Source organism: Microtus pennsylvanicus, chromosome 11 (assembly GCF_037038515.1).
Source record: "Microtus pennsylvanicus isolate mMicPen1 chromosome 11, mMicPen1.hap1, whole genome shotgun sequence".
Taxonomy (NCBI): domain Eukaryota; kingdom Metazoa; phylum Chordata; class Mammalia; order Rodentia; family Cricetidae; genus Microtus; species Microtus pennsylvanicus.
Genome location: NC_134589.1, coordinates 42,878,372 through 42,904,481, shown reverse-complemented (window position 1 = coordinate 42,904,481; position 26,110 = coordinate 42,878,372). Strand labels below are relative to the sequence as shown.

Genomic DNA, 26,110 nt, shown 5'->3' with positions numbered 1-26,110 from the left:
TCTTCTGGAGGAACAGCCAGTGCTCTTAACAGCTGAGCCATCTCTCCAGCCCCTGGTTGTTTTTTTTGAGACAGAGTTTCTCTGTATAGCTCTGGCTAGTCTGTGTTTGTTTGTTTGTTTTTTGAGACAGGGTTTCCCTGCATAACAGTCCTAGCTGTCCTGGAACTAGCTTTCGTAGAGCAGGCTGGCCTCAAATTCACAGAGATTCTGCTCTGGCTACTCTGGAACTTGCTTCGTAGAGCAGGCTGGCCTCAAACTCAGAGATCCATCTGCCTCCACTTCCGGAGTGCTGGCATTAAACCACCTCCCAGCAAAAAAATTTGTTTTTTAAATCAATTTCTCTCTCTCTCTCTCTCTCTCTCTCTCTCTCTCTCTCTCTCTCTGTAGGGTACAGGGATGTGGGTACAGTGCCTACAAAAGCTAGAAGAGGATGTTAGATGCCCAGGAACTAGAATTAGTTACAGGTGGTTGTGAGCTGCCCAGTGTGGGCGCTGGGAACTGAGCAGTATACACAGTTCACTGGTGAGCCATCTCTGCAGCCCCCAAACTGAAATTATTACCATGGGGAAGTCATGTGGCCCTGGAGACTGGATGAGGAGGGGCACACAGCCGCTCTGCAGTCATCGCCGTGTTCAGTGACTTGCCCGTTCTTGTGGAAAGAGGCTGTGCTTAAGGCCTCTGTAAATTACTTGCCTACCAGGCCTTTTACATTGAACGCAACAACAAAAACAACAACTAGACAAAGCAAAAGACCTCAGCGGCTCTGTGGAATCGGTGTATCCAATCGACCCAAGTGTTGTGATACACAGACACTATACAGTGATGAGTCCCGGATGAGTGTCACCAACAAGTGGGATTAATTCAGATAAGGCTTTAGCTTTCTGAAAACCTTAGTAAGTGGGTAGCCTAGTTATTGGACTTAACAAAAGCTAGCAGAGAAGGAGACACGCTTTATAGCATTACATTTGCTAAAACCACAACAAGCAATGCTTCTTTCTACTAAATATATCAGCAAAAAGATCCCTGAAAAAATATTTGTAGGCTAAGCATGTTCTAATGTCATGTCTAATCACAACCCTGAGAGGCAGAGGCAGGAGAACCGGGAGTGCAAGGGTGTACTTACTTGACTGCATGGCATGTTCAAGGCCAATCTAAGCTAACGGGAAACCCTGCGTTTGGAAAAAAAAAAAAAAAAGTAGGGCTCTTAACCTCCAAGAGGTTTTACTCCCAGCCCCACATAGTGGCTCACAACCATCTGAAATGAGATTTGGTGCCCTCTCCTGGCGGGCAGACAGACATGCAGGGAGAATGCTGTTAACACAATAAATAAATGTTATTCCAAATTAGGCAAATAAAACAGAATTCTTTGAATCAATATTCTAAGAGATTTATCATTTCTTCTTCTTCTTTTTTTTTTTAGGGGGGTTTCTCTGTAGCTTTGGTGCCTGTCCCGGAACTAGCTCTTGTAGACCAGACTGGCCTCGAACTCACAGAGACCCGCCTGCCTCTGCCTCCCAAGTGCTGGGATTAAAGGCGTGCGCCACCACCGTCCGGCACTGTCATTTCTTCTTAATCTCGCTGAAGAATCTATTTAAGATGACTAGCCCAAACTCTCTTTGTCCTCTTCAATGGTAACTTCATACTCAGCCACGGCATCCAAGAAAGAATTCAATGCATCTCTTTAGATCTGGTTTTGTATCACAGAATTGACTGAAAAGAAGTCTTCCTATTGGCTGCTTGTCACAAAGGCTGCTAAAATCCTTTTCGATGGGGTATCTTAGGTCAGAGCGCAGGACAATAAATAAATCTTAAATGTGTGTATTATTTGAGACAAGCACCCCAGTGACCCCTAGTGGTAGGAAGGGAATCCTGGCGTTATAATCACCCGTTTCCCTCTGTCCTCCACTTAACCTACATTTCCCTCCTCACCACGCAGTCTGCCTCCTCCATCCCGTCCTTGTGTATTTAAGCGCAGGTGACGGTCACTCTCTGTGACCGTCTGTGAGGTTCTGGCTCTGAGAGCTTGTCCCTTTCCACTATGAGCATTGCCCTGGGCATGTTTTCCACTCGACCCCCTCTGCCCTATGCAGACTGTGGCCTATGGTGTAAGATCAGATTCAAGACAGTCCAGTGCTTTGGAAAATAGTGAGCCCTGGAAAACTGCTGTGGCTTCTCACTGACAGATATGCTCATACCTCACCAAAGGATAGCCATCAAACCAGAGCTAGGATCCTGCTAATGTTAGAGATTCGGCACGGGGTAGGGGGACTGGGGACTAGGAGACTGAGAACCATCCCCTGAGCTCCGTGGTTTCACCAGGCTGCTAGGGCTGGGCTGCTTTGAGAGTGACAAAGAACCAGTGTGTGTTGGCAGATGGGCAGAGAGGGCAGGGGTTAATCCTGAAGGACAAAACTGTTTCATCCTTAGCTCTTCTGGAGTTAAGCTTTGGAAGCTGCATTAGCCAGGGCCTGGCTGTACCTGCCTTTAACCCCAGCAGTCCCAGCACGGGGGGGGGGGGGGGGGGGAGGAGGGACAAACACTTTACCACTGAGCTCCACCCTCTAATTTTTGGGACAAGGTCTCACCGTGGAGCTCTGGCTGGCTTAGAACTCAGTATGCAGACCAGGCTGGTCTTGAACTCAGAGATCTTGCTGCCTCCCAGGGGCTGGTATTAAAGGCATGTGTCACCACACCTAGTTTCCAGCATTAGGCATTTTCAGCTACATGGGTTTCAATTTTTAAGTGCATTTTGGTAGTGGAGGTGAACTTAGTGACCCATTCCTTTATGATCTGCCCACTCCCTCCCAACTTCATGTCCCCCTTTTTATAGTTCACTGATTATGCTGACCAAATATATACATGAGTGTTGTGTCCATATACATGAGTATGTATCTGAACATGTACATAAGCGTGTCCATCCATATACATGAGTGTGTGTGTGTGTGTGTCTGTTCACTGGACTGTGGTCTTCTGACCAGGAGTCATATTTTTTTGTTTTGTTTTTTGAGTCAGGGTCTGTGTAGCCCTGGCTGTCCTGTGTTTAAAGGAATGATCCACACCGACGGGCAGGAGTCATACTCGTAAGAAAACTGACTTTCCTTCTCCCAGAAGCCATCAGCTGTCAATAGCTCCTCAGCAAGGGATGGGGCTCGCGAGTTCCTTCCCGCTCCATGCTGGAATGCTGACTGGTGTGTAGGCAACCACAGTGCCACAAGCTTGTGAGTGTGCTCCTGTCACACCCAGAAGAGTCCTCCCGATCTCTGGCTCTTACAGTCGTTCCCGCCACCTTTTCTCAATGGTCCCTGAGCGGACAAGGAATAATGAAGACGGAGGTTTCATTGAGGAGGGGGATGGGAGAGGGATGACCAACACTAAGGATGTTTGAAAGTCATATGGAAGCTACTGTTTTATAAGTTTCTTAAACATGTAAGCATATATATTAAGCATGGCATGGTGGCATATGCCTTTACTCCCAGCACTTGAGAGGCAAAGGCAGGCGGATCTCTGTGAGTTCGAGACCAGCCTAGTCTACTTAGTGAATTCCAGGCCAAGCTGGAGCTACAAAGTGAGACCCTGATTCAATAAAGACATACATAAATACATTCAAAAGAGTTTAACTGGTCACCTTACACAGGGAATAAAAAGTCATGTTGCCAAATAAAAATCCCAGTGCCAGGTATGGGATACCTTCCTTTCAGGTATACCTTTAGGGTATATCCTGAGACTCCAAAACAATACAGGCTATTTGCCACTGCTCTTGGAAGTCCACCAGAACTTGATGGTAAGACTGCTGCTGGATACACCACATACCTTGGCCATAGGACATGGAGAAGTCAAGCTGATACTGACCAGGAAGTATCCTCCTTACTGGCTATCTGTCACAGTACCAGAAGGTGACAGGCAGGCTGCCAGGGGATGCGGGGGGTAGTAATTAGCAGTCCTACCCAGCTGTGAACTGCAATAATGACCAGTGTGGTAAGACTGTCAAAGGAGACAATAGTGGCATGCATGTTCCGGGATAACCAACCACTTTTTTATTAGACTTAAGACCTATTCCACAGGAAGAGACACATGCCTGGTACCGCAGATTTATCCAAGAGTCCTATTAAACTTGAATATCTTTTAATTCAGCTTGTTTTGATGCGGCTTGATTGGGATTTTTGCATCGACAGAGAGCTCGTGTTAGAAAATATTTCTAACAGTTAAGTACTCTTCATCACTAAGCCATCTCCAGCCCCTGATGTTTTTAATATAAAAGTAACATTTTGAGTGATATAGTATGGAAGAAAAAATAAAAATTCCAGATAAGAGATTATTGCCAATAACTGTAGCTGACTTGATCTGTCTAGACTCAGTCTTCTAGGAGCCTTAGCAATTCTGAACTAATTTAGACAAGACACCCAAATCACAGCTCTCTTGGATTGATAAGTGGGTCATATTAGGAAGCCATCAGTAAGTTCTCTCTACTGTCTGTGAAGACCTTTAGTTTCAAAGTTAAACGTGTATTTTCAAATGTTCTTGTGAAGCTGGGTACTCAAGCCTGTACTTCAGCACTCTGGAGGCCAAGGCAGGATCATGTCAATCGTGGCAAGTCTGGTGGGCCAGAGTTATAACAGAGAGACCCTCTCTCAAAACCAAACCAAACCAACAACAAAATATGAACAGTCAACTTTCCCATATCTGGAGGGAAAAAAATCCATTCATTTCCTGTGAGCTGCACTTGGTTGCCCCATTCTGTAATCCAAGCTACTGGGAAAGCTGAAGCAAGAAGGTTACAAATTCAAGGCTAGGAACTTTGAGCCTCAGCAGTACAGAAAGCGAGGATGCAAATACCACTGTTAGATTCAAGAATGCAGAACAGCAGGGCTGGGAGTGTAGTTTAGCTGGCAAAACCCTGGGTTCCAACCCAGCACTGACCTTGGGAAGCAAAGACAAGAGGATCAAAAATTTAAAGTAATCTTTGTAGAGTCAGGTGGGCAGCACTCAGGAGGTAGAGGCAGGTGGATTTCTGCTCCAGGGCTATTACACAGAGAGACCTTGTCTCAGGGGTGGGGTAGTAACCCTTGGACACACACTGAGTTCACAGCCAGCATGGGCAAACAAACAAACAAACAAACAAAAACAAAACAAAACAAAACCCATGATGGTATTATTTTGTCCAGCCTCAAGACACGTTAGGCAGTCTGGTTTCTGGTCTGAATTATACTGCCACAAAGTCCCAACTTCCTCTTTAGTGTCTAGGGCTTCTAGGGACAGGGGACAGAGAGGAGGAGGGAAAGTCGTGTGTCTCGCTAGTCTGCTTACCCATAGCCACCTACTTTTATTTAATGTGTTCAGTCCCAATATATCAGGGGAAGATCCCACATAAAGACAAGACATTCCCATCGTACATATTTAGATCATGCAGTCTCTGGTGTCATTTAACTGAGCTTCCAATACATTCTTGGGAAGGATTAAAAACAGACAAGCATGCTCCATCAGTCCCGGACTCTCTGAATGTGGCTGACAATGAAGGCTGACTGAGAAGCCAAGGACAATGGTACTGGGTTTTGATTCTACTGCATGTACTGGCTTTGTGGGAGCCTAGTCTGTTTGGATGCTTACCTTCTTAGATCTGGATGGAGGAGGGAGGACCTTGGACTTCCCACAGGGCAGGGAACCCTGACTGCTCTTTGGATGGGAGAGGGAGGGAAATGGGAGGAGGTGGAAATTTTTAATAATAATAATAATAATAAACCCCCCCAAAAAACAGACAAGCAATTTCCACAAAGCTAAGAGTGGAAGTCAGAGCAAGGGCTGCACTGAAGAGAAACAAGGTGTGTGTGTGTGTGGGGGGGTGGGTGTGAGATGGGGTGGGGAGGTGGAAGTAAGACAGCGACATATCATTTTCAAATGTCACATTTAATGTTTTCACCACTGTACTTCAAATCTACATTGTACAAAGTGACCAGAAAGTGTGCCACGGTAACTGACCAACCTCTGAGATTGTACCTTTCATACCAGTGTCTTCTCAGGCTCTTTTGATACTAAACACGTTTCTCATTCAAGTGAATTGAAATGCTTCAGTTGGGTTGATTCTCAGGAGCCTCATAAAAAAACAAAAACAAAAACAAAAACAAAGATATTGCACCATCTTTGTTTAGTAATTCAATGTTTGTTTCTTTCACAGCAAATAATCACTTCACTGAAGTTAAAACTTCCAAACATAACTTAATAGTCTTCAGATTCAGCTCAGATCACCCAGATGAAAATACTCTGTTAAATACAGATAACTTACAGTAACTTTAACAGTTAATTGTCCATAACACACACCAAGCTTTTCCTAGACCAGTTTTAAGACGATCCGTTAGTACTCCTTGTACAGGTGAAAAACGCTCTTCGATTTTCTTGTCTTTTTATTTTTAATATAAAAGTTGGAAGGGACATTCAAGTTTCAAGTCTCCACATTGAACTTAAAAAAAAAAATAGTCATCATCAGCGTGTGGAGGTAAACAAGCCAGGTTGTGTAACTCCAGGAGGTAGAGGCCTTCGATTGGTGTTCTATTTACATATGCACAGAGTTCAGTGTTCCAGCAGGAAAAAGAATTTGTCGAAAAGCGGTAAGCTATTTACTACTGTGACATTTCAAGACTCCCACAGCTCTGCCTAAGGACACAAACACATTTGACAGAATTCCCTATGTGCCTTGGTGGCTTTAATTTTTTTTAAAAATTTCTTTTTGTCTTTTATTTATTATTTTTCACTGTCCAGTGCAGGAAAAGTCTCACAGAATTTCACAGACCTAAAATGTGCAAGCTAGTTCTCTCTATACAGCAGTGTTGGGGTTCTTTTGAAATTAGCCCAGAGATGAATTATTTACACACATGAAGGATGCATGCTTGGGTCTTTTTTCTTTTTATGTAAGAAAGAGCAGAAAAACTTCTAATAAAAATAGATTAAATATATATATATATATATATTTATACTGGGTAAGGAAAACAGGGTTAGTCTCTCTACGCACGACATTGGAGTTCAGACAGCACACATCACCATCACGGCTCTAATGAGAAGCCAGGTATAGGGCTTGATCATTAGGTGGCGTGCCTCCCCCAGGCACAGCCACGATCAGCTCCCGTGGCTCCATGATTGGTCACAGGCAAGCTTTCTAGACTCTTTAGTTTTAGAAAACCCTAAATCTTTAGGAATGGCTCAAATATCAAAATGTATGACTATTTGTGTGTGTGTGTGTGTGCGCGCATGTGAATAATCTCACTTCATAAAAAAAAAAGAAAAAGAAAAACAAAACATAAACCCCAAACGCCCAAATTTGGTTCAATTCTCGTTTGTTCTGAGTCGAGCCATAACAGCTGCACCGAATTCTTTAACCATGTGCAACTCTGGGTAAAATATTTTTTTTTCTTCTAAAAGCACAACCACTTTACAAGATTAAAAGTCTAGTAACATTTCTAAATATTATTCATATCATACAAGTAGTGGTTGTTAATTTAAAACTTCATTAGTAAAATTACAGTACAAGCATGATTAACCCCCCAGAATTGCAAATCCCAGACTCCAGTGAAAGCTACATTACATCTTCAGTAGTACAGTGTCTTCCACTGTCACTCCCACACCAGAGGAGACGGTGGCATCTCAGACGGCTGAGCAACGGTAGAACTGGAAGAAAAGGGAGAGCCCACAATCAGTGCACCTCACGGGTGAGAGGGCAGTTCCACTGAGCGCCCAGGAGCAATTTCTGCATTTCTTGTTTCTGTTGCTTTAACTTCTCTCCATTGACTTGTTTGCCAACATTCATTAGAGATCTGTTATCTTCAGTGGTTTACAGGGACAGAGAGGGCCATCTTATTTAGACAGGATCCCGGCCGTCTACCTCTATGGAAAATACACGTACAGTGCCTTCCATGGAGTCTACTTCATGATGTAAAGTAAATGGTAGCTATCATAAACAACGTTATCCATATTCAATCAGGAAATTCCCATAAGAAGTACCTCTCACAACAGTGTCTGCTAGAGAGAGCCTATGAGAAGGGGCCTCGTGAGCACTCTCTCAGGGGCATTACTGGTGTGGATGAGCCGGGGTCCAGCAATTGTTATCACAGACCTGGTATTGGTGGCAGAGTCTAGGGTTATCACTTTCCTGCCCAGAGCCCAGGAGAACAATGACTAGCACCTGGAAGGTGCTAGAACACCTAATCTCCTGGGAAAATATTAAACAAAGTAATTTAAAATCACAGAAAAGTCAAGATGCAAGTTAATGACAGCTTTCTACACGGAAAAAAAATGGAAGGAATGAAAGGCAACTGATCTTACTAATTTCAGACACAATTCTTGAGTTTGGTTCAGAAGCTTCAATGCAGGGAAGGCCCTACTTCAGTGTGGGAAAAGGAAAGAGCAGGGAGTGGGGGAAAAGAAAAGAGAGAAAGGCCAGGGGTAGGGGTGGGAGTGGGATGAAGCTCAAATCCACCCTTTGTCCTATGTCGTGAAACAGCTTGTGGTTCTTTGCTACCTGGCTTCATATTAATATTTGCCAATAGAGGGCGCAGGAGGGCGCTGCAGGCTGGAGCACCAGGCAACAGCTTCCCTTTGCGCTGAAGTTTCTCTGTGCCTTTCTGACGGGCCAGTTCTGCCCACCTTGGTACATCTCCCCGCTAATGCCGTATGCTCCAGAAGATGCAGACCCTCTTCAAAAAGGCTCCTGGGCAGGGGACCTCTGAGTTCAATTTCTTCCTTGTTTTTTTTCCTCTATTGGTGGATACGGAGTAGCTGCCTTTTGCACTTGCTACTTCGAGACCCCCACCCCCACCCCCGAAGCTAATTTTGCATTATTTTAGAAGTTAGATGTCTTCTCCTGGCTAGCAATCCCCAGGATTAAAATCTCCCCACACTGTTAAAGTGGCTTCTGTCTTCCCACTGGAAACAAGGGAAAGACAAAATGACGCTTGCTAGAATCCAAAGTGAACTCAGCTCCCCACAAGCATCTTGGATGCTCCTCTAGATAGGAGTCATCTACCTGTTTGCCCCGCACCCACCCCACAAGCAACCCACCCAGGCTTATTGACACGGAGACTGAGACAGGAAGATGAATAATAGGAGAGCAGCCTGGGCTACAAGGTGAGAGCCTGTCTCAAAGAAACAATGAAACAAGACAAAACATGTGAACACACAATAAACAAAGAGGGAGTCAGGTGGAGTACACACCTGGCTGGCAGTGCTGAGGCAGGAGGATCAAGAACAAGGCGGGCTTGGGCTCACTTGGTGAAGACCCAGTTCAAACTGAACAAATAAATAAACCAACAAACCAATAAATAAATAATAAAGATCAAGCCCACTCCCAGCGCCCTTGGCTGTGTTATCGAGAGGATGGGAAGGGGGTGCTGGAGAGATGGCTCAGCACTGACTGCTATTCCCGAGGACCTGGGCTCAATTTTCAGCGCCCACATGGCAGAGCTAACAATTGTCTGTAATTCCAAAATCTGACACCCACATACAGACAGATGTAAATGCAGGCAAAACATCAACACATATAAAAAATTAAAAAATTATAATAAAAAAAGATGGGAAGGTGGCAGGACTCGCACTGGTGCTGCAGAGACCCACTCCCTACCCTACAACCGAGCAGCATAGTTTTCTGGGAAAAAACAAATTGCTAAACTCACCATGGGAGTCAGTCCCAGGATGAAGACAGAGGCTTACTGATATTTATTACATCAACTTTCTATTGAACTTTTTGGTTTTTTTGAGCTGTGGTCTCATGTTGCTTGAACTCATTGTGGTGCCCAGGCTGACCTTGAACTCCCTTCTTGACTCTACTTCTTAAGTGCTGGGATGATGGTATGGGAGGTCCTTCTGTCTACGTGATGCTTCTATTGGTTGATGAAAAAAGAAACTGGCTTGGCCTGACAGGGCAGAGTAGAGCTAGGTGGGGGGGAAACTAAACTGAATGCTGGGAGAAAGGAAGGCAGAGTCAAGGAGAAGCCATGTAACCCCGCCGGAACTTTACAGCCATGTGGCGATACACAGATTAATGGAGATGGGTCTATTTAAGATATGAGTTAGCCAGAAATACGCTTAAGCTATTGGCCAAACAGTATTGCAAATAATATGGTTTCCGTGTGATTATTTCAGGGCTGAGCAGCCAAGAACAAGCAAGTGGCCCACTACAATAGGATGACAGGCATGTAACACCATGCCTAAAATCTGTATTATTAAAAAACAAAAAACAGGTGGGTGGTGGTGGCTCACACCTTTTACCCCAGCACTTTGGAGGCAGAGGCAGGCGGATCTCTCTGAGGTCGAGGTCAGTCTGGTCGGCAAACCTTATACCAAAACAGCTAGAGCTGTTAAACAGAAAAACCATGTCTCAAAAAACAAAACACAAAAACAACAAACAAGCAAACAAAAAATAGGGCCAGCAAGACAGCTTAGCAAGAAACAGTGTTTCCTACCAACCCTGATGACCTAGGTTTGATCCCCAGAATACACATGATTCACACAGAGAGAACTGACTCCCACTTTCATACACATACACAAAATAGTTAAAAAAACAAAACCAAACCAAAACCCCCCAAACACCCAAACCACGCTGAAGAACAAAATCACAGCACCCTCCTCTAGCTCTGAGGTGTGAGCTGTGCAGGCAGTTACCTAATAAAGCTCTTAAAGGCAGCAGACTGCGGGTTGATGCAGAGAGGCACTCTGTTTCCTTTCTGCTGTTCCAAAATGAACTGGTGGATAATTTCTGTGGAGAAAACAAACACTGTCCACGCCACTGCCAACACACAGGCTGGAAGTGTGGATTCCCAGCTAACGCAGCGGCCTGCTGGGTAGTTAACTCACACGCACATCCTCTATCAGTCCCAATCAAGTTCTACTTTTCTGGAGCTGAAATGATGGTTGTTGCTAAAAACAGACAAAAACTTCCCCGGAGGCGCTGCCCAGGCTGGAAGCTCCGCCAGCGGGGAGCGTCTGCGTGCACAGCATTATAGGGGATCCCCTCAACCCTCTTACCCAGGGAGAATCCTCAGCGCAACTGTGTGAGTAAATTTTCAAATTCCCTTTCTCATCACCATTCTCTTTAGTGGACTCACTCTTTTACTTTGTTAAAAACAAAACAAAACAAAACAAAAACCCATCAAATGTTACATAAAGAAGTCCACTACGTTTTATTTACTGAAGTGACACTGTGAATTCAGATATATTCTGAGTCTTTCATTATAAACTGAGTTTTCATTCCCCTGGAAATAATGCTAACTTGCCATTCACTGCACACACACATGCTCTGCACAGAAAGCTACATGCAAAGCTGAAACAGACATCAGCCAGCTTTGGCAAGCCCCTGACTCTAAATCACTGCTGTGTAATCAAAGACGTCCCTGGTCACCAAGTCTGACTGGATGACAAAAGGCACTCACCTTTAACCTGTCGGACCGAGCTGAGGTTCTTCTCAAAGGTATCATCAAATTTGGGGTTGGTGACAGGCTCAAAGTCACTGGTGTAGACTCTTCCCGTCGAGGTGGAGAAGCAGCACTTACACATACACGTGTGGTATCTCAGCCGCCCTTCATCTAGGTAGGGGTGGGCTAAGGCATCCTTAGCGGAAATCCTTTTTGACTGAAATCAAATTCAGAGACCAGCACATCAACACTACAGATGAGCATGGCTGTCCATGTAGAATCTTTCACAGACTGAATTACATGACGCAGTTTATACTTGATGTACAGAACATGCTGGGTAGAGAGGGACAGCTGAATTTAGGGGTGGGTGACAGGAGACTGAGTAGACTCAGAATAACAACTGTCACTTCGAAATGTCCTTCTGAAAATCTGGGAAGTTCCTACCTTGAGACAGATGTGCACAGGGCCCCAAATGACAAATACCATGACATTTAAATATGCAATGCTTTGCGTTTTAGACAACAGGCCACACTTTGGAGAAGTGTCAGCATTTAGGAGATGCGATCATACTGGCAATTTTAGGAAGCTGCTCAGAACTTCTATTCTCTTTGACTATAGGGCGACAGGGCAAAGCTGAGGGTTAGCAGAGGTGTCGGTGTGAATGTCAGACTGAGACCAGTAGCAGCAGCCCAAGCAGCAGCAGCAGCCCAAGCAGCAGCAGCAGCAGCAGCAGCAGCAGCAGCAGCAGCAGCAGCAGCAGCAGCAGCAGCAGCAGCAGCAGCCTATCCTCGGGCTTTTGAAGTCTTCCAATTCCAATTCCAATAGTTAACACACCAGCGCACCAGGCTTACTGACCCATACACTTCAAACTCCAGCAAAAAAAATAATAATAAAGGAAAACCAGTGTTCAATGAACTACGGAGAAGTGGCTCTTACAGGACTCAAGGATGGGCTCCATGGGAGACAGGGCAAAGATGACTCACTGCCTTGATTACAGGATGTGTAGCAATTCATACAACCTCAGGCTTTCCGGTTCCTAAGGCCACAAGCTAAATCATCTCACTATCCCAAGGGCTCATGGGAAGGTGGCTTTAAATTCACCATGTGGCTAAGAGGACCTTGAAACCCCAACTTCACCCTGCAAGTGAGACTGGTTCAAACCCAACAATTTTGCCCCTAATTTCTCTGTCTCTCTCTCTGACAAAGCCCTGGCTGTCCTGGAACTCACAGAGATCTGCTGGCCAAGTGCTGGGATTACAGGCACGTGCAGCCACACCCAGCCCCCTTGTGAACCTACCTACAGACAGTCATGTGGATCATGAGAAAGATGCTCTCTTCTCACCACAGACCAAGGTAAGCTTACTGTCCATAATTTTGTGGGTTTTTTTTTTTAACATTTTCTTTTTTCATCTTTGTTGACAATAATTATTGTCACAGATGGAATGCTAAATAATCTTTGGATGAATGAACAAATAAATGGCAGACATCACAGAGCAGTTAGTAGCCCATGTCCAGCCCAGAAAAGAGGTTTAGGAAAGTTACAGCCCTCCATCCAAACAGCAGACGTTTTCACATGCCACACAGTGGGTGATTTTTCAAACAATCAAATTTTCCCCCTTTTTGTTTAATGTTGGTGTCAAACCCTTTTATAAACACCAGGATCATAAAAATGGTAATATCCCCCCCCCCAAAAAAATGGTAATATCTTCTAGGTCTGTGCCTAAGCTCTGCTTATATCTGAGCACCAATGCTCAAATGTCCATGTAATGGGTTAGCATGGGGAACACAAAACGGGCTGGAGCCTGTCATTACAGTCATCATGACACTGCCAGTTTACTCAAAGCCAGGATGCTTCTTAGAAAACTATTTTAAAATTTATTTAATAAATCTAAAGGCCGGGCGATGGTGGCGCACGCCTTTATTCCCAGCACTCGGGAGGCAGAGGCAGGCGAATCTCTGTGAGTTCGAGACCAGCCTGGTCTACAGAGCTAGTTCCAGGACAGGCTCCAAAGCCGGAGCAAAGGCTTGTTGCTCTAACAGATGACCAGGATTCAGATTCTAGCACCCACATGGTAGCTCACAACCATCTGACTCCCTCTTCTGACCTTTGAGAGCACCAAGCATACATGTGGTGCACAGACATACATGCAGGCACAAGAGTCAACACACAAAATTACAGAAATAAAAAAAGATAAAAGTAAACACACTTACTGGATCAAAGACCAACATCCTGCAAAGTAGATGAACAGCTTCATGTGTGGCCTGGCTGGATAGAGTGTAGAGTACAGGAAGGGATGGCTGTGAAAAGAGAAAAAATTTTTAACCATTTAGGCCTTTAGGTGTTCTAGATGGATATGGAATATAGCCAATTCACAGCACAAAAATTAGCCAGCTAAAAAGATGTTGTGAGTCAGGTGCGCTGGCACACACTTTTAATCCCAGCACTCAGGAGGCAGAGGCAGGCAGAGCTCTGTGAGTTCAAGGCCAGCCTGGTCTACAGTGTAAAGCCAATCAGGGATACACAGTGAGAGACCCTGTCTCAGAACAGCTCAAAGCGGGGCGGGGAAAGGAGATGAAAGGCAGTCTTCAGAAGGGATAATTCTCAGTGACTTCCAGCAACATACCTAATCAGAGTACAAAAAATATCATGACAAATGAAAACTGATCTGATAAGCAAGGAGGCTGCTTTGACAAAGAAGGGAAGACTAATATGTTTAAGGATGAGAAAAGAAAAAGATAAAAAAATTTGGACTGGGTGGTGGTGGCACATGTCTTTAATCCTAGCACTTGGAAGGCAGAGGCATAAGGATCTCTATGAGCTCGAGACCAGCTTGGTCTACCAACTGAGTTCCAGGAAAGGCTCGAAACCCTGTCTCCAGAGAGAGAGAGAGTGAGAGAGAGAGAGAGAGAACACTTGGACCACACCCTCATGAATGTGCTCGTGCTATGGTGGCTTTCACCTGGCTGTACAAGGGTCTTTGGCAGGTGTTCCTAAAGGTTTAGACTCTGGCTGGCACCACTGCGACTCACTGTGACTGAGTCAGCATGCTAATTGAGGACACTCCATGGATGCACATAAAAGAAACCTCCACCAGAACCAACTTCTATTACCCTCTGAGTCTGCTGATGTCAGACAAGGTCCCTGCAGGAGACAGGACTGTTTTTGACTAAGCTAAGCTTTCCTCCATCTAAGACTCTTGAGTTGTAGAAAAGACAATACAATAAGAATGTTATATAGTGGTTTTGCCTGCCAAGAACCTCTGATTTGCAGTGAACATTCTTCCACTTTCAAAACCAGGGGTTTGGTTGGCTTGACTTCATTCTATCATCTTCGCAGACAGGTCTAGACAACTGAGTAACACTATTTTTTAAGAAATGAACCTGGCTCCAGAATGGATTCATAGTCTAAATCCCTAAACAGGCAATGAGATGGCCAGGTCCAACACACCCAAGCCACCCCTCCCATTTAGAATCAGAAAGCTGGCCACTCATCTTTTCAGCCTGCTGTGTCTACAGACTTTCCTGCCTCAGCCTGAGGGCCGGGATTTTAGATTAGCAGCACTATGCTTAGTTAAGAGCTTAATTTTGTTTTTAGAGTCAACTCTCAGGGCATGGTGCCTGGCTCAGATTTCTACAAAAAACATCTACTGCCTATAAAACCCTGTACAAGCTCAGCTTGGAGGGTGATCACACACCCAAGTGCCTATAGTCAGTCAAAGCCTACACCAACTTTAGTGTAGAGAGGGCTACTCTGAACCTTGAGACAGCTCGCAAGACCAAACGAATGGATGAGGTCGTCATCACCAACATTCTGACTAACCAAACACAGCAATGTGCAGATAAGACACTGTCTTTGCCTATCAGTGCTGAGGACAGCCTTATCTGGCTACCTGCAGACGGTGATTTTGGGCCTACTGGAGACACCTGCACAGTATTGATGCTAGAGAATTGACTTGCCACTAATGGACCTCTAAGTTTTACCCTGTGAAGATGACAATAGAGACCCATTCCCCATCTTAGCTGCCTTAGCATTGGCTGGCTTTCCCTTCATTTTCTCCTCTATGTCAAAGAAGTGAATATTGCAGGGAGTTGGATATGTTGTCTGTGATATGAGACACGTTGCCTCTTGTGTACTGTGCCACGAATAAGCCATTTTTTAGAAAAAGAAAGAGAGAAAGAAATAAGTTTAATTTAAAGATCAGACTTATAACCTAAAACATTATTTAATCTCTGCAGTCCTCTCTCTTCCATAGACAAAGGATTAATAGTGGTAATAACTGTTTTTATGAGTAGAATATAAGGTATTTATGAGTAGTCTCAGAAGATGTCAGAGTGAACTTCTAATCAGTGCTAGAAATCACTACTAACAAAATAACTATTTCCACCTAACTTGGAAGAGTTGGTAAGGTAGGAAGAGTTTACATAAAAACTACTTAAAAGCTTAGTGTGATGGCTAGCGTTGGTTGTCAACTTCATACACCTGGGAAGGAGGAGGCTCAATGAGGGACTGTTTTTATCAGCCTGGCCGGTAGGCATGTTTGTGCCATTTTCTTGATTGTTGACTGATGTGGGAGGGCACTAATTTTATTTTTATTACTTTGTGTGCGTAGGTGTGTGGGTGGGTGCTGGTGGCAAAGCACATGTGCAGATGTTAGGGGACAACTTTTAGCAGTGACTGTTCTCCACCATATGGGTTCCAGGGACTAAAAGCAGGCCCTGAAGGTTGGAGGCCAGTACGTCACCCAATGACCTACCTCATCAGCCAGAGAAACAGTTTTTATCTCTTTTTTATTGAAGAATGAAACTGAGGCTGACAGAGGTTAAGTAATTTGCCCAAGGTCATAGAGTGAGTTATCAATAGGGCCAGGATCCTTACACAATCTGCCTACAAACTGCATTGTACAACACATGGGACACAGTAGCAGGAAGGCTGCTTGGCCGTTACTGGCTGCCCAGACCCAATCACACAGGAACTGTATTAATTAAATTACTGCTTGGCCTATTAGCTCTAGCTTCTTATCAGCTAGCTCTTACATATTAATTTAAACCATTTCTATTAGTTGCCAAAAGGTCGTGGTTTACCAGCAAAGTTTGAGCATGTCTGTCTCCAGCAGCGGCTCCATGGCTTCTCCCAGCATTCAGTTTAGTTTAACACCCCCTCCCCCGCCTCCGCCGAGCTCTGTTCTACACTATCAGGCAAAGCCAGTTTCTTTATTAACCAATGGTATTGACAGCATACTGTGGGGAATCCCACACCAGGAAACCATTCACCCGCTGGGTAATGTGATAAGCCTGAGTCTGACTCTGCATTCTTCTTCAGTCCAGTCCAGAGAAAAACTTGAGTGCGCATATCCCAAGCCAAACCCTGAGCCAACTAAACATCATGCATTTAGTGGAACAGTCATGACATATAAAACTACACAAGCCACACATTATATCCTAGGGACCAAACTAAGTTTTTGAAGCAGAGGACATAAACTGGGAGGAGTAGCATACACATATAATGCCAGGGCTGGAGAGGCTGAGGCAAGATGGCCACAAGAAGACCAGACTCTAGTTCAAAACACTGAAACAAAACAAAACTCAAATAGCAGCATAAGAAAAATTACAAAATGAAAAACAAGTAACTAAAAACTAAAATAAGAACAGAAAAAATGTGAAAATACCGAGTTATCTACATGCCAAATAAGCTTGTCTGCCGTTGTGTCTTCTAACCTCGGCTGTAAGAAGTTAGGTCACGAACAGAGATAGCTTCAGTGGAGCTACGTTAACAGTGACTGGATGTGTGGAGGTGGAGGGGCACCCTACTTTTTCTTAAAATCAAATATTCTGAAGCCAAGATGAAGATTTCTGTGGTGCTCCCCTCAGACCACCAGACAACCTGGTGAGCAGAACCTTAACCTTCAGGAGGTACCCCTCCCCCTCACCAAGAGACCAGGCCATGTGAGAATGTAGAAGGAAGGCCTCTCGTAGAATTCATTTAACTTAAAATAAAAATCACATTTTCCTTTCCTCCCTCATTTGTTTTAGAAAATAATGTGATTTTTTTTTTTAAAAAAAAATGGAAAGATCTAGGTTTTGAAAAGTCCTTTTTTGAAACAGTGTCTGTGGAGGGGTATCCCAGGCTGGTTTCCACCCATAGTCCTCTTGTCCGTTTCCTGAATGCTGGGAGTTATAGGAGTGTGTCACTATACCCAGTCGAGGGCTCTACACTTTTACAGCTGCTGGGTTAAAAATTGTTATGAGAAAACCAATGCATTTGCCCAGAACGCTCAAAGGAGCACACAGCGACTTTGGTGCCATAAGGCAGTTTCAAGCTGCTTTGGACATGTCAGGAACATCTCAGAAAGGCCAGCCCTCTAGGCTGCTGTTTATAACACTCTGAGGACACCAGGGTGCCTGATCCTCGCATTTCATTACTGTTTCCCTTTGGCCAGGTATATTTATTACACTGATGAGGTCAATAAAGGAGTAAAACTATTCTATTTACAAGGACACACTTACTATAAGACACTAACAAATTAGTTTAACGTTCCTGAGGGCCTGCTGTGAGCTTGAGGCCAGATTGATCTACACAGTGGGCTACAGAGAAGCTATATCTCTATATATGGTGAAACCCTGCGTCAAAAATAAACAAATGTGAATTTAAAAAAACCATAAGCACCTATGTATCTCTATTTACTGGCCTGAGCCAGTACTGGAGAACACGTTCCCTTACTGTGTTCACCTGTGGACACAGGAGTCACTGGGGGCTATAGAGAGGGACTGAAGCGGAGGGCGAAGCCTTCATCAGATGTCTGCTGGGCAATTTCAGGGGAAGAATGCCAAACTCCGTCTGTCTTTTTGATAAAACTAGCCTTGGCTAAAGCCTTACTGGCTTTGCTTGTTTCCTGCTCCCGGGAAGAGCACCCCTCACGCCTCCTCACATCACTAAGCTGTTTTCTCTAAAGGGGACTTGGAAAGTGCTGGCAGAAAGGACTGCTTAATCAAGAGTGCAGACAGAAAGACCTCGGCTTCTCAGCATGATTTGGCTGGCTGCAAATGATATTGATTAGAAAGAAGCAGGCACTCCTTCTTTGTACTTGGGTCTGATTTAGTGGTAAGAGCGCAACAGCAACTGCTTTACATCCTTGCAAGGCAACCAGCTATTTGGGCTCAGTATCTGGACCGGTATCTTGACTCATACATACTGAGGCCAAAGCTTTCTTCCCACATACTGGTAAACCAGGAAACCACCAAGGGGTCAATAAATAATAGGACTATAAAAACATGAATTCTTCTATTATACTGGGCATGGCTATAAGCCACTTTCTATTTATGGTCATATGCATATAACAAAGATCCTGTGGAATATTTCTGTGTTTACGTGCTTATACCTATATGTGTGCCTATTATCTATAAGCAACATCTTGGCAATAGAAGTCCTCCCCACAGTTAGCTGCCAGAGACAGACTGTCCCCTCTTTACCTCTTTACCTGTTTATGAGGACCCCTGAGTATGTGTGCCTTAGCACCTTCACAAGCCGTCCTCATTGCTTCCAGTGATGGCGTGCCCAGCAGATCTGTGATCAAATCCAACTGCAAGGAAACATGAAACACAGGTTGACAGCAGCTCACAGAAACAACTTCATTCGACTCAAGTTCCAGCCTTAAAGTGAGTGTCATTTTTTTTTTTTTTAAGCCTTAGAACCACTAACCTTCAAATAAGCTCTGATAAGAGTCCTTTCTCATCTGGGCGGTGGTGGTGCATGCCTTTAATGCCAGTGCTTGAGAGGCAGAGGCAGGAGGATCTCTGTGAAGTGTGAGGCCAGCCTGGTCTACAGAGTGAGCTCCAGGACAGGCTCCAAAGTCATACAGAAAAACCCCATCTTATAAAATAAAACAAAAAAAAAAAACCCAAAAAAGAATCCTTTCTTTTACTTTCTGCCCCCTGCCCCCCTTTTAAAAATCAGCTATAATTCTACCACTTGGGAGGCTAAGGCAGGAGAATTTTGAGTTTGAGGCCAGTCAAGCTACATTCCATGGAAAACTGGACAGTGTTCTAACACTAGGGTAACTTTGTAGTCTGTATCTGTATGCCCTACTGTTCTAAAACTATAGCATGTTGGGTGGTGGTCACACACGCCTTTAATCCCAACACTTGGGAGGCAGAGGCAGGCGGATTTAAGTGAGTTTGAGGCTAGCCTGGTCTATACAGTGAGTTCCAGAGCTGGATCCATAGCTACTGAAAAACCCTGTCTTGAAAAAACAAAACAACCTATAGCATTTATTATCTTTGCAGACAGTGGCTTAATGCCTGTTCTTTTCAAACAGTTAATGAATAGATTTTAATGCTTCAAATGGATTCAAGCTCATCAAGCTAATCTACACATCAGATATGTGTGATATAATAAACATTCAAAACATTCACACCTGAAATAAAAGTTAAGCACTCAATGTTTGCACCAGCACATACCTCTTACATTCTAGAAACCTCTTACACTGGCAGAAAAATGTGAAACTTAGAAAACTACGATGCCACATTTATCTAGTTGGGCACAGTAAAGGAGACTGGTCTTGGTCTCCCTGTAAACAAGGCTTTGCGGGTAGCAAGCCACCTCACCAGTTTTCTGAAGTGCTGAAAGTGTTCTGACTCTATCACCCAATGAAGAGCAATGCTTCATGTGGATCCCCTAGGAAAGGGAAGTCATACATGGAGATGTTACACCACTGTCTGCATTATCTACACAACAGGCGGCTGACATGGAGATGTTACACCACTGTCTGCATTATCTACACAACAGGTGGCTGACAAGGAGATGTTACACCACTGTCTGCATTATCTACACAACAGGCGGCTGACATGGAGAACACCACTGTCTGCATTATCTACACAACAGGCGGCTGACAAGGAGATGTTACACCACTGTCTGCATTATCTACACAACAGGCGGCTGACATGGAGAACACCACTGTCTGCATTATCTACACAACAGGCGGCTGACAAGGAGATGTTACACCACTGTCTGCATTATCTACACAACAGGCGGCTGACAAGGAGATGTTACACCACTGTCTGCATTATCTACACAACAGGCGGCTGACATGGAGATGTTACACCACTGTCTGCATTATCTACACAACAGGCGGCTGACATGGAGAACACCACTGTCTGCATTATCTACACAACAGGCGGCTGACAAGGAGATGTTACACCACTGTCTGCATTATCTACACAACAGGCGGCTGACATGGAGAACACCACTGTCTGCATTATCTACACAACAGGCGGCTGACATGGAGAACACCACTGTCTGCATTATCTACACAACAGGCGGCTGACAAGGAGATGTTACACCACTGTCTGCATTATCTACACAACAGGCGGCTGACATGGAGATGTTACACCACTGTCTGCATTATCTACACAACAGGCGGCTGACATGGAGATGTTACACCACTGTCTGCATTATCTACACAACAGGCGGCTGACAAGGAGATGTTACACCACTGTCTGCATTATCTACACAACAGGCGGCTGACATGGAGAACACCACTGTCTGCATTATCTACACAACAGGCGGCTGACATGGAGATGTTACACCACTGTCTGCATTATCTACACAACAGGCGGCTGACATGGAGAACACCACTGTCTGCATTATCTACACAACAGGCGGCTGACATGGAGATGTTACACCACTGTCTGCATTATCTACACAACAGGCGGCTGACATGGAGATGTTACACCACTGTCTGCATTATCTACACAACAGGCGGCTGACAAGGAGATGTTACACCACTGTCTGCATTATCTACACAACAGGCGGCTGACAAGGAGATGTTACACCACTGTCTGCATTATCTACACAACAGGCGGCTGACATGGAGAACACCACTGTCTGCATTATCTACACAACAGGCGGCTGACAAGGAGATGTTACACCACTGTCTGCATTATCTACACAACAGGCGGCTGACATGGAGATGTTACACCACTGTCTGCATTATCTACACAACAGGCAGCCAACAGAAGTAGCATCAAGGCAGGGGAACTGCCTGAGACGCTTGCTGTCCCCTGAAGATCTCTAGCCGGCCTCTGAGGGAAGCATGGCAGTGACACCTGCCGGGCTCTAAAGACCACAGTAATGGCAGAAGGAAATGACTGCCTAATGGACATGTTCAAAAGCTGCATAAGGCAGCACAGATCTATGGATGAGAAACGCTTTTATAAAGTCTGCCGGCTGTCCAGTACCCAGATATCAAAAGAGATATCAAGAGATACCACTCCCCCATGGAAGACTACTTGCGTACACAATGTCTGCTCTGTGATGATGAGCAGGAGTTCTCCAGTGAGACTCGAGAGCTCATACCGACACTTCTCATACTTCTCCAGGACCTGCTATGTGGACCAGGCTGGCTTTGAACTTACAGAGGCCTTCTCTCTCTTTCTCAAGTGCTGAGATTATAGGGATGTGTTACCACACTTGGCTCTAAATGAGTTTTCTTCTTCTTCTTTAAAAAAAAAAAAGACTTATTATTTTTACTTTATGAATATTTCATCTGTGCAACAAATGTATGAAGTGCCTGAAAAGCCAGAAAAGAATGTCAGAACTCCTGTCACTGGAGTTACAGGCAATTGTGAACTGCCCGATAGGTGCTGGGAATCAAACTCTGGTCCTCTGCAAGAGCAGCCAGTGCTCTTAACACACTAAACTGACCCCTAGCCCCCTTTTTGAGACAGGTCTCTTGGATGGCCTGAAACTCTCTATGTAGACTAGATTGGCTTCAAACTCATAGAGATTCACTGCTTCTAAGTGTACTTCCGCCTTCTAAGTACAAGGATTCAGACATATGCCAACATGGCTGCCTTCAATTTATTTTTAAACCTAAAATATTATTTTTAATTGTGCGTGTACACTTGGGTGCAAGCACCCTCAGAGATCAGAGAAGGTGGATCCCCCAGAGCTGAAGTGATAGGCAACTGTGGGCCACCAGAAGCGGCTGCTGGGAATCAAATTCAGGCCTGTGGGAGAAGAGCAAGTGTTCTCAACCACTGAGCCTTCTCTGCAGCTCCCTCCACCCCTTCCTTCTTAAGACAGGGTTTCTCTGCGCAGCTCTGGCTGGGGTTTGTTCCGTAGAACAGCCTGGCCTTGAACTCAGAGATTTGCCTGCCTTTGCCTCCTGAGTACTGGGGTTAAAGGTGAGCACCATCACTGCTCAGCCCTCTTTTTATTGAGACAGGGTCTTACTATATGGTTCTGGCCAGACTGAAACTTTGGAACTTGATATGTAGATGAGGCCCGCCTGGAACTCACAGAAATCCTATGGCCTCTGCCTTAGGGGTGCTGGGATTGAAGGTATGTCCCAACACACCTGGCCACAAATGGTTTCTTGAATCTATATTTTAATTATCTTCTGGTGTTTTATGCTGTATCTAATATTTAAGCAAAATAATAAAGTTTTTTTTTTTTTTTTTAAGACAAGGCTTCTCTGTTTAACAGTTTTGGCTGTCTTGGAACTCTCTTTGTAAGACCTGGCTGGCCTTGAACTCACTGAAATATGCTTGCCTTTGCCTCCCAAGTGCTGTACCACTATTGCCCAGCTTGCTTTGAAATTTGAAGAAATCAATAGTAGAAATGTACAGTTTGAAGTCGCAGCCACTCAGCTGGAAGGACTCAAGGTCATACCTATGCAATGGGAGAGCTGAGTCTGCTGCCAGGCACCAGTGCACAGGATAAAGTCAACACTTTTTCTAAAAGGCTTCTAACTGAACGAACATCTGCAGTCTTCAACTTTATACCTTTCTGGCTTTCGAGTGAACCTGATTTGTTAAAAGTCAATTAAGACAGTACAATGAACAAACTCATGATGTGTGCAAAACAGCATTCCCTTCAAATCTACAGTGGAATTAAAAGCAAGTAAAACTGTGAAGCAAAATCATACCTGCTGAATGGGACTCTGTGCCTGAAACAATATTCTTCGGCCCAGTAGTTCTGCAAAGATACAGCCGACAGACCAGATGTCAATGGCGTTGCTGTAATGTCGGCTGCCCATCAGGATCTCCGGAGCCCGGTAATACTGAGTAACAACTTCCTGAGTCATATGACGGGATTCATCTAATTCTTCCACTCTGGCCAATCCGAAATCACAAATCTAAATAAAAAAGACAATTAAGACATTATCAAGCAGACACCTACCTTCCTTTCTTCATTTTTGAGACAACAGAGATTTAAGCCTACCATATAGCTGAGGATATCCCGGAACATCTGATTCTTCTGTCTTATACTTCCCAAGTGCTAGGATCACAGGCATGTGCCACTATGCCCAGTACTCTGGTTAGATTTTGTCAAATTGGCACAAACCTAGATGTATCGGAGTAGAAGAAACCTCAAATGGGGAAAAAAACCCACATAAGATTGGCCTGTGGGGCATTTTCTTGATGATGATTGATGTGGAAGGGTCTAGCCCACTGTGGGCCATCTCTGGGCAGGTGGTCCTGGGTAGTTAAAAAAAGAGGAGGCTGTCAAACCAGCACCCCTCTATTGTTTCTGTTTCAGTCCCTGCCTGGAGTTTCTGCCTTTGTGTTCTTTAATAGACTATGAACCTGAATATGTAAGCCAAATAAACTCCATCCTCCCCAAGTTGATTTTAGTCATGGTCTTTATCACATCATAATAAAAAGTAACTAAGACGCTCAGCTAGACAGACACATTTACGGCCAGAAAAACAGCAGCAGCACTAAAGAAAACCACATAACACATACACGAAAAAAACCTTAATGGGCCCATGAGCTTTAAAAAGTGATACACGTATATTTCTGTCAGTGTAAAAATATGATCTTATTTGGATAAAAGGGAGAAAATCCCAACTTTAACGTTTCTATATAAAATTATACGTATGTAAATTTTGTATTATTTTATGTGTATCAGAGTTTTGCCAGTATGTATATCTGTGGAACATATGTGCCCCGTAGCCAGAGAGGCCAGGATCTGGCATCAGATGTGGAGCTAAACACCATTATGATCTGCAGTGTATGTGCTTGGACTCTAACTCAGTGCTTTAACCACTGATCTATTTCTCTAGAGTCCCTAACCCCTTTAAAATTATGTTTCTTTTGAAAAAATATTCTCCAAGCTCATGTGTAAGGATGTGAGTTCAACGCCCAGCAACAGATAGACAAAAACTTTCACCTACTCTAAACTGATAATTAAACCCAAATCAAGACCAATGAACTCCCAACACAGCTGAACGCATCCTTCAGGCTTAACCAAGCTACTTTTCAGATGAACTCATAGGAGGAGGTATAAAAAGGCCTCATGAGAGAGGTCTATTTTGCTAGACTTGGCACAAATGCTGTGTTTCTCTCTCTCTCTCTCTTTTTTTTCCCTCCTGCTTTTTGGAGATAGGGTTTCTCTGTATAGCCCTGTCTGTCCTGGAATTTACTCTGTAGATCAAAGCTGGCCTGAAATTGAGAGATCTGCTCACTTCTGCCTCGCAAGTGTTGGGATTAAAGGTGTGTGCTACTACCACCCAGCTTCTACTTTTCTTTTAAGAAGTATTTAATTTTACGTGTATGTATGTGCACATGTGTACAGGAACCCACAGAAGTCAGAAGAGGCATCAGATGCTCTGGAACTGGAGTTTGCCTAGCTGTGTACCACAAGGTGGGTGCTGGGAACTGGACCTGGAACTGGACCTGGTCCACTGCAAGAACAGTAAGCTTTTTAACCCCAGACCCTACTCTCCTGCCCCTATTTCTATCAAGAGGAAAATTGTGATGAACCTTCCACTATTGAGGAATTTGGAAATATATTTGTATATTAGAAGTCTGGGAAATGCACACTACGGATCTTGCTATCAATAAGTCTCTTTTAACTAACAAAGGGCAGTGAGGAGAACCAGGAAAGTAGTAAAAATTAAGTTGATGATTTGAGGTTTGGGGATATTGTATTAGGCGTTTTTCCCTTCTGCCTTTACTTCTAAAATACCGGGGTTACCGTCATGCAAAAGCATGTGCAGCCTTGTTAAGTTTTCAGGACATGGTCTCATTTTGGCACCTAAACTGACACCTGGGGATTATTAAATATAAATTTATTCAGAGGGGGAAGATATGACTACCATATTGTAGAAATACATTCATCTGCCTTTTCCTGGCACAGCACTTTAACTTTTAAACATGCCTGCGCTGCGTTTTGCTACTGAAGTGCAACACCATATTGTTTAAGACGCAGACACCTTCCTAAAAGCCACACTTCACTGTCACAGATGAAGAAGCTGAGAGTCTAATTCCTTCTGATAAACAATTCTGTGGTGGTTTGAAAGAAAATGGCCTCCATGGGCCCATAGGGAGTAGCACTACTAGGAGGTGTGGTCTTGTTGGAGGAAGTGTGTCCTGGGGACGGACTTTGAGGTTTCACAGATGCTCAACCTAGGCCCACTGTGTTTCACTCTCTTCTTGCTGCCTGTGGATCCAGATGTAGAGCTCTTGGCTACCTCTCCTGCATCATGTCTGCCTATCATGGTTCCACTATGACGATAATGGACTGAATGGCTGAACTGTAAGCCAGGCCCAATTATAAGAGTTGACATGGTCAGGGATGGAGAGATAGCTAAGAGGTTAAGAGCACTGGCTGCTCTTCCAGAGGTCCTGCGTTCAATTCCCAGTAACCACATGGCGACTCACAACTATCTGTAATAAGATCTGGTGTCCTCTTCTGGCCTGCAAGGAGACATGCAGAC

General features: G+C 44.4%; 1 protein-coding gene across 1 annotated transcript in view; it reads right to left on the bottom strand.

The window, feature by feature from the left end:
* Positions 1-7,308: 7,308 nt before the first annotated feature.
* Nlk (nemo like kinase) overlaps positions 7,309-26,110 on the bottom strand; it is a 123,930-nt gene continuing 105,128 nt past the window's right edge. The window contains exons 6-11 of the mRNA XM_075991458.1: positions 23,315-23,524; positions 18,866-18,967; positions 13,602-13,688; positions 11,409-11,607; positions 10,642-10,735; positions 7,309-7,653 (exon numbers count right to left, since the gene is read on the bottom strand). Of these exons, the coding sequence (XP_075847573.1) occupies positions 7,599-7,653; positions 10,642-10,735; positions 11,409-11,607; positions 13,602-13,688; positions 18,866-18,967; positions 23,315-23,524 (747 nt within the window). The 3' untranslated portion in view covers positions 7,309-7,598. The remainder of the gene's footprint in view (positions 7,654-10,641; positions 10,736-11,408; positions 11,608-13,601; positions 13,689-18,865; positions 18,968-23,314; positions 23,525-26,110) is intronic.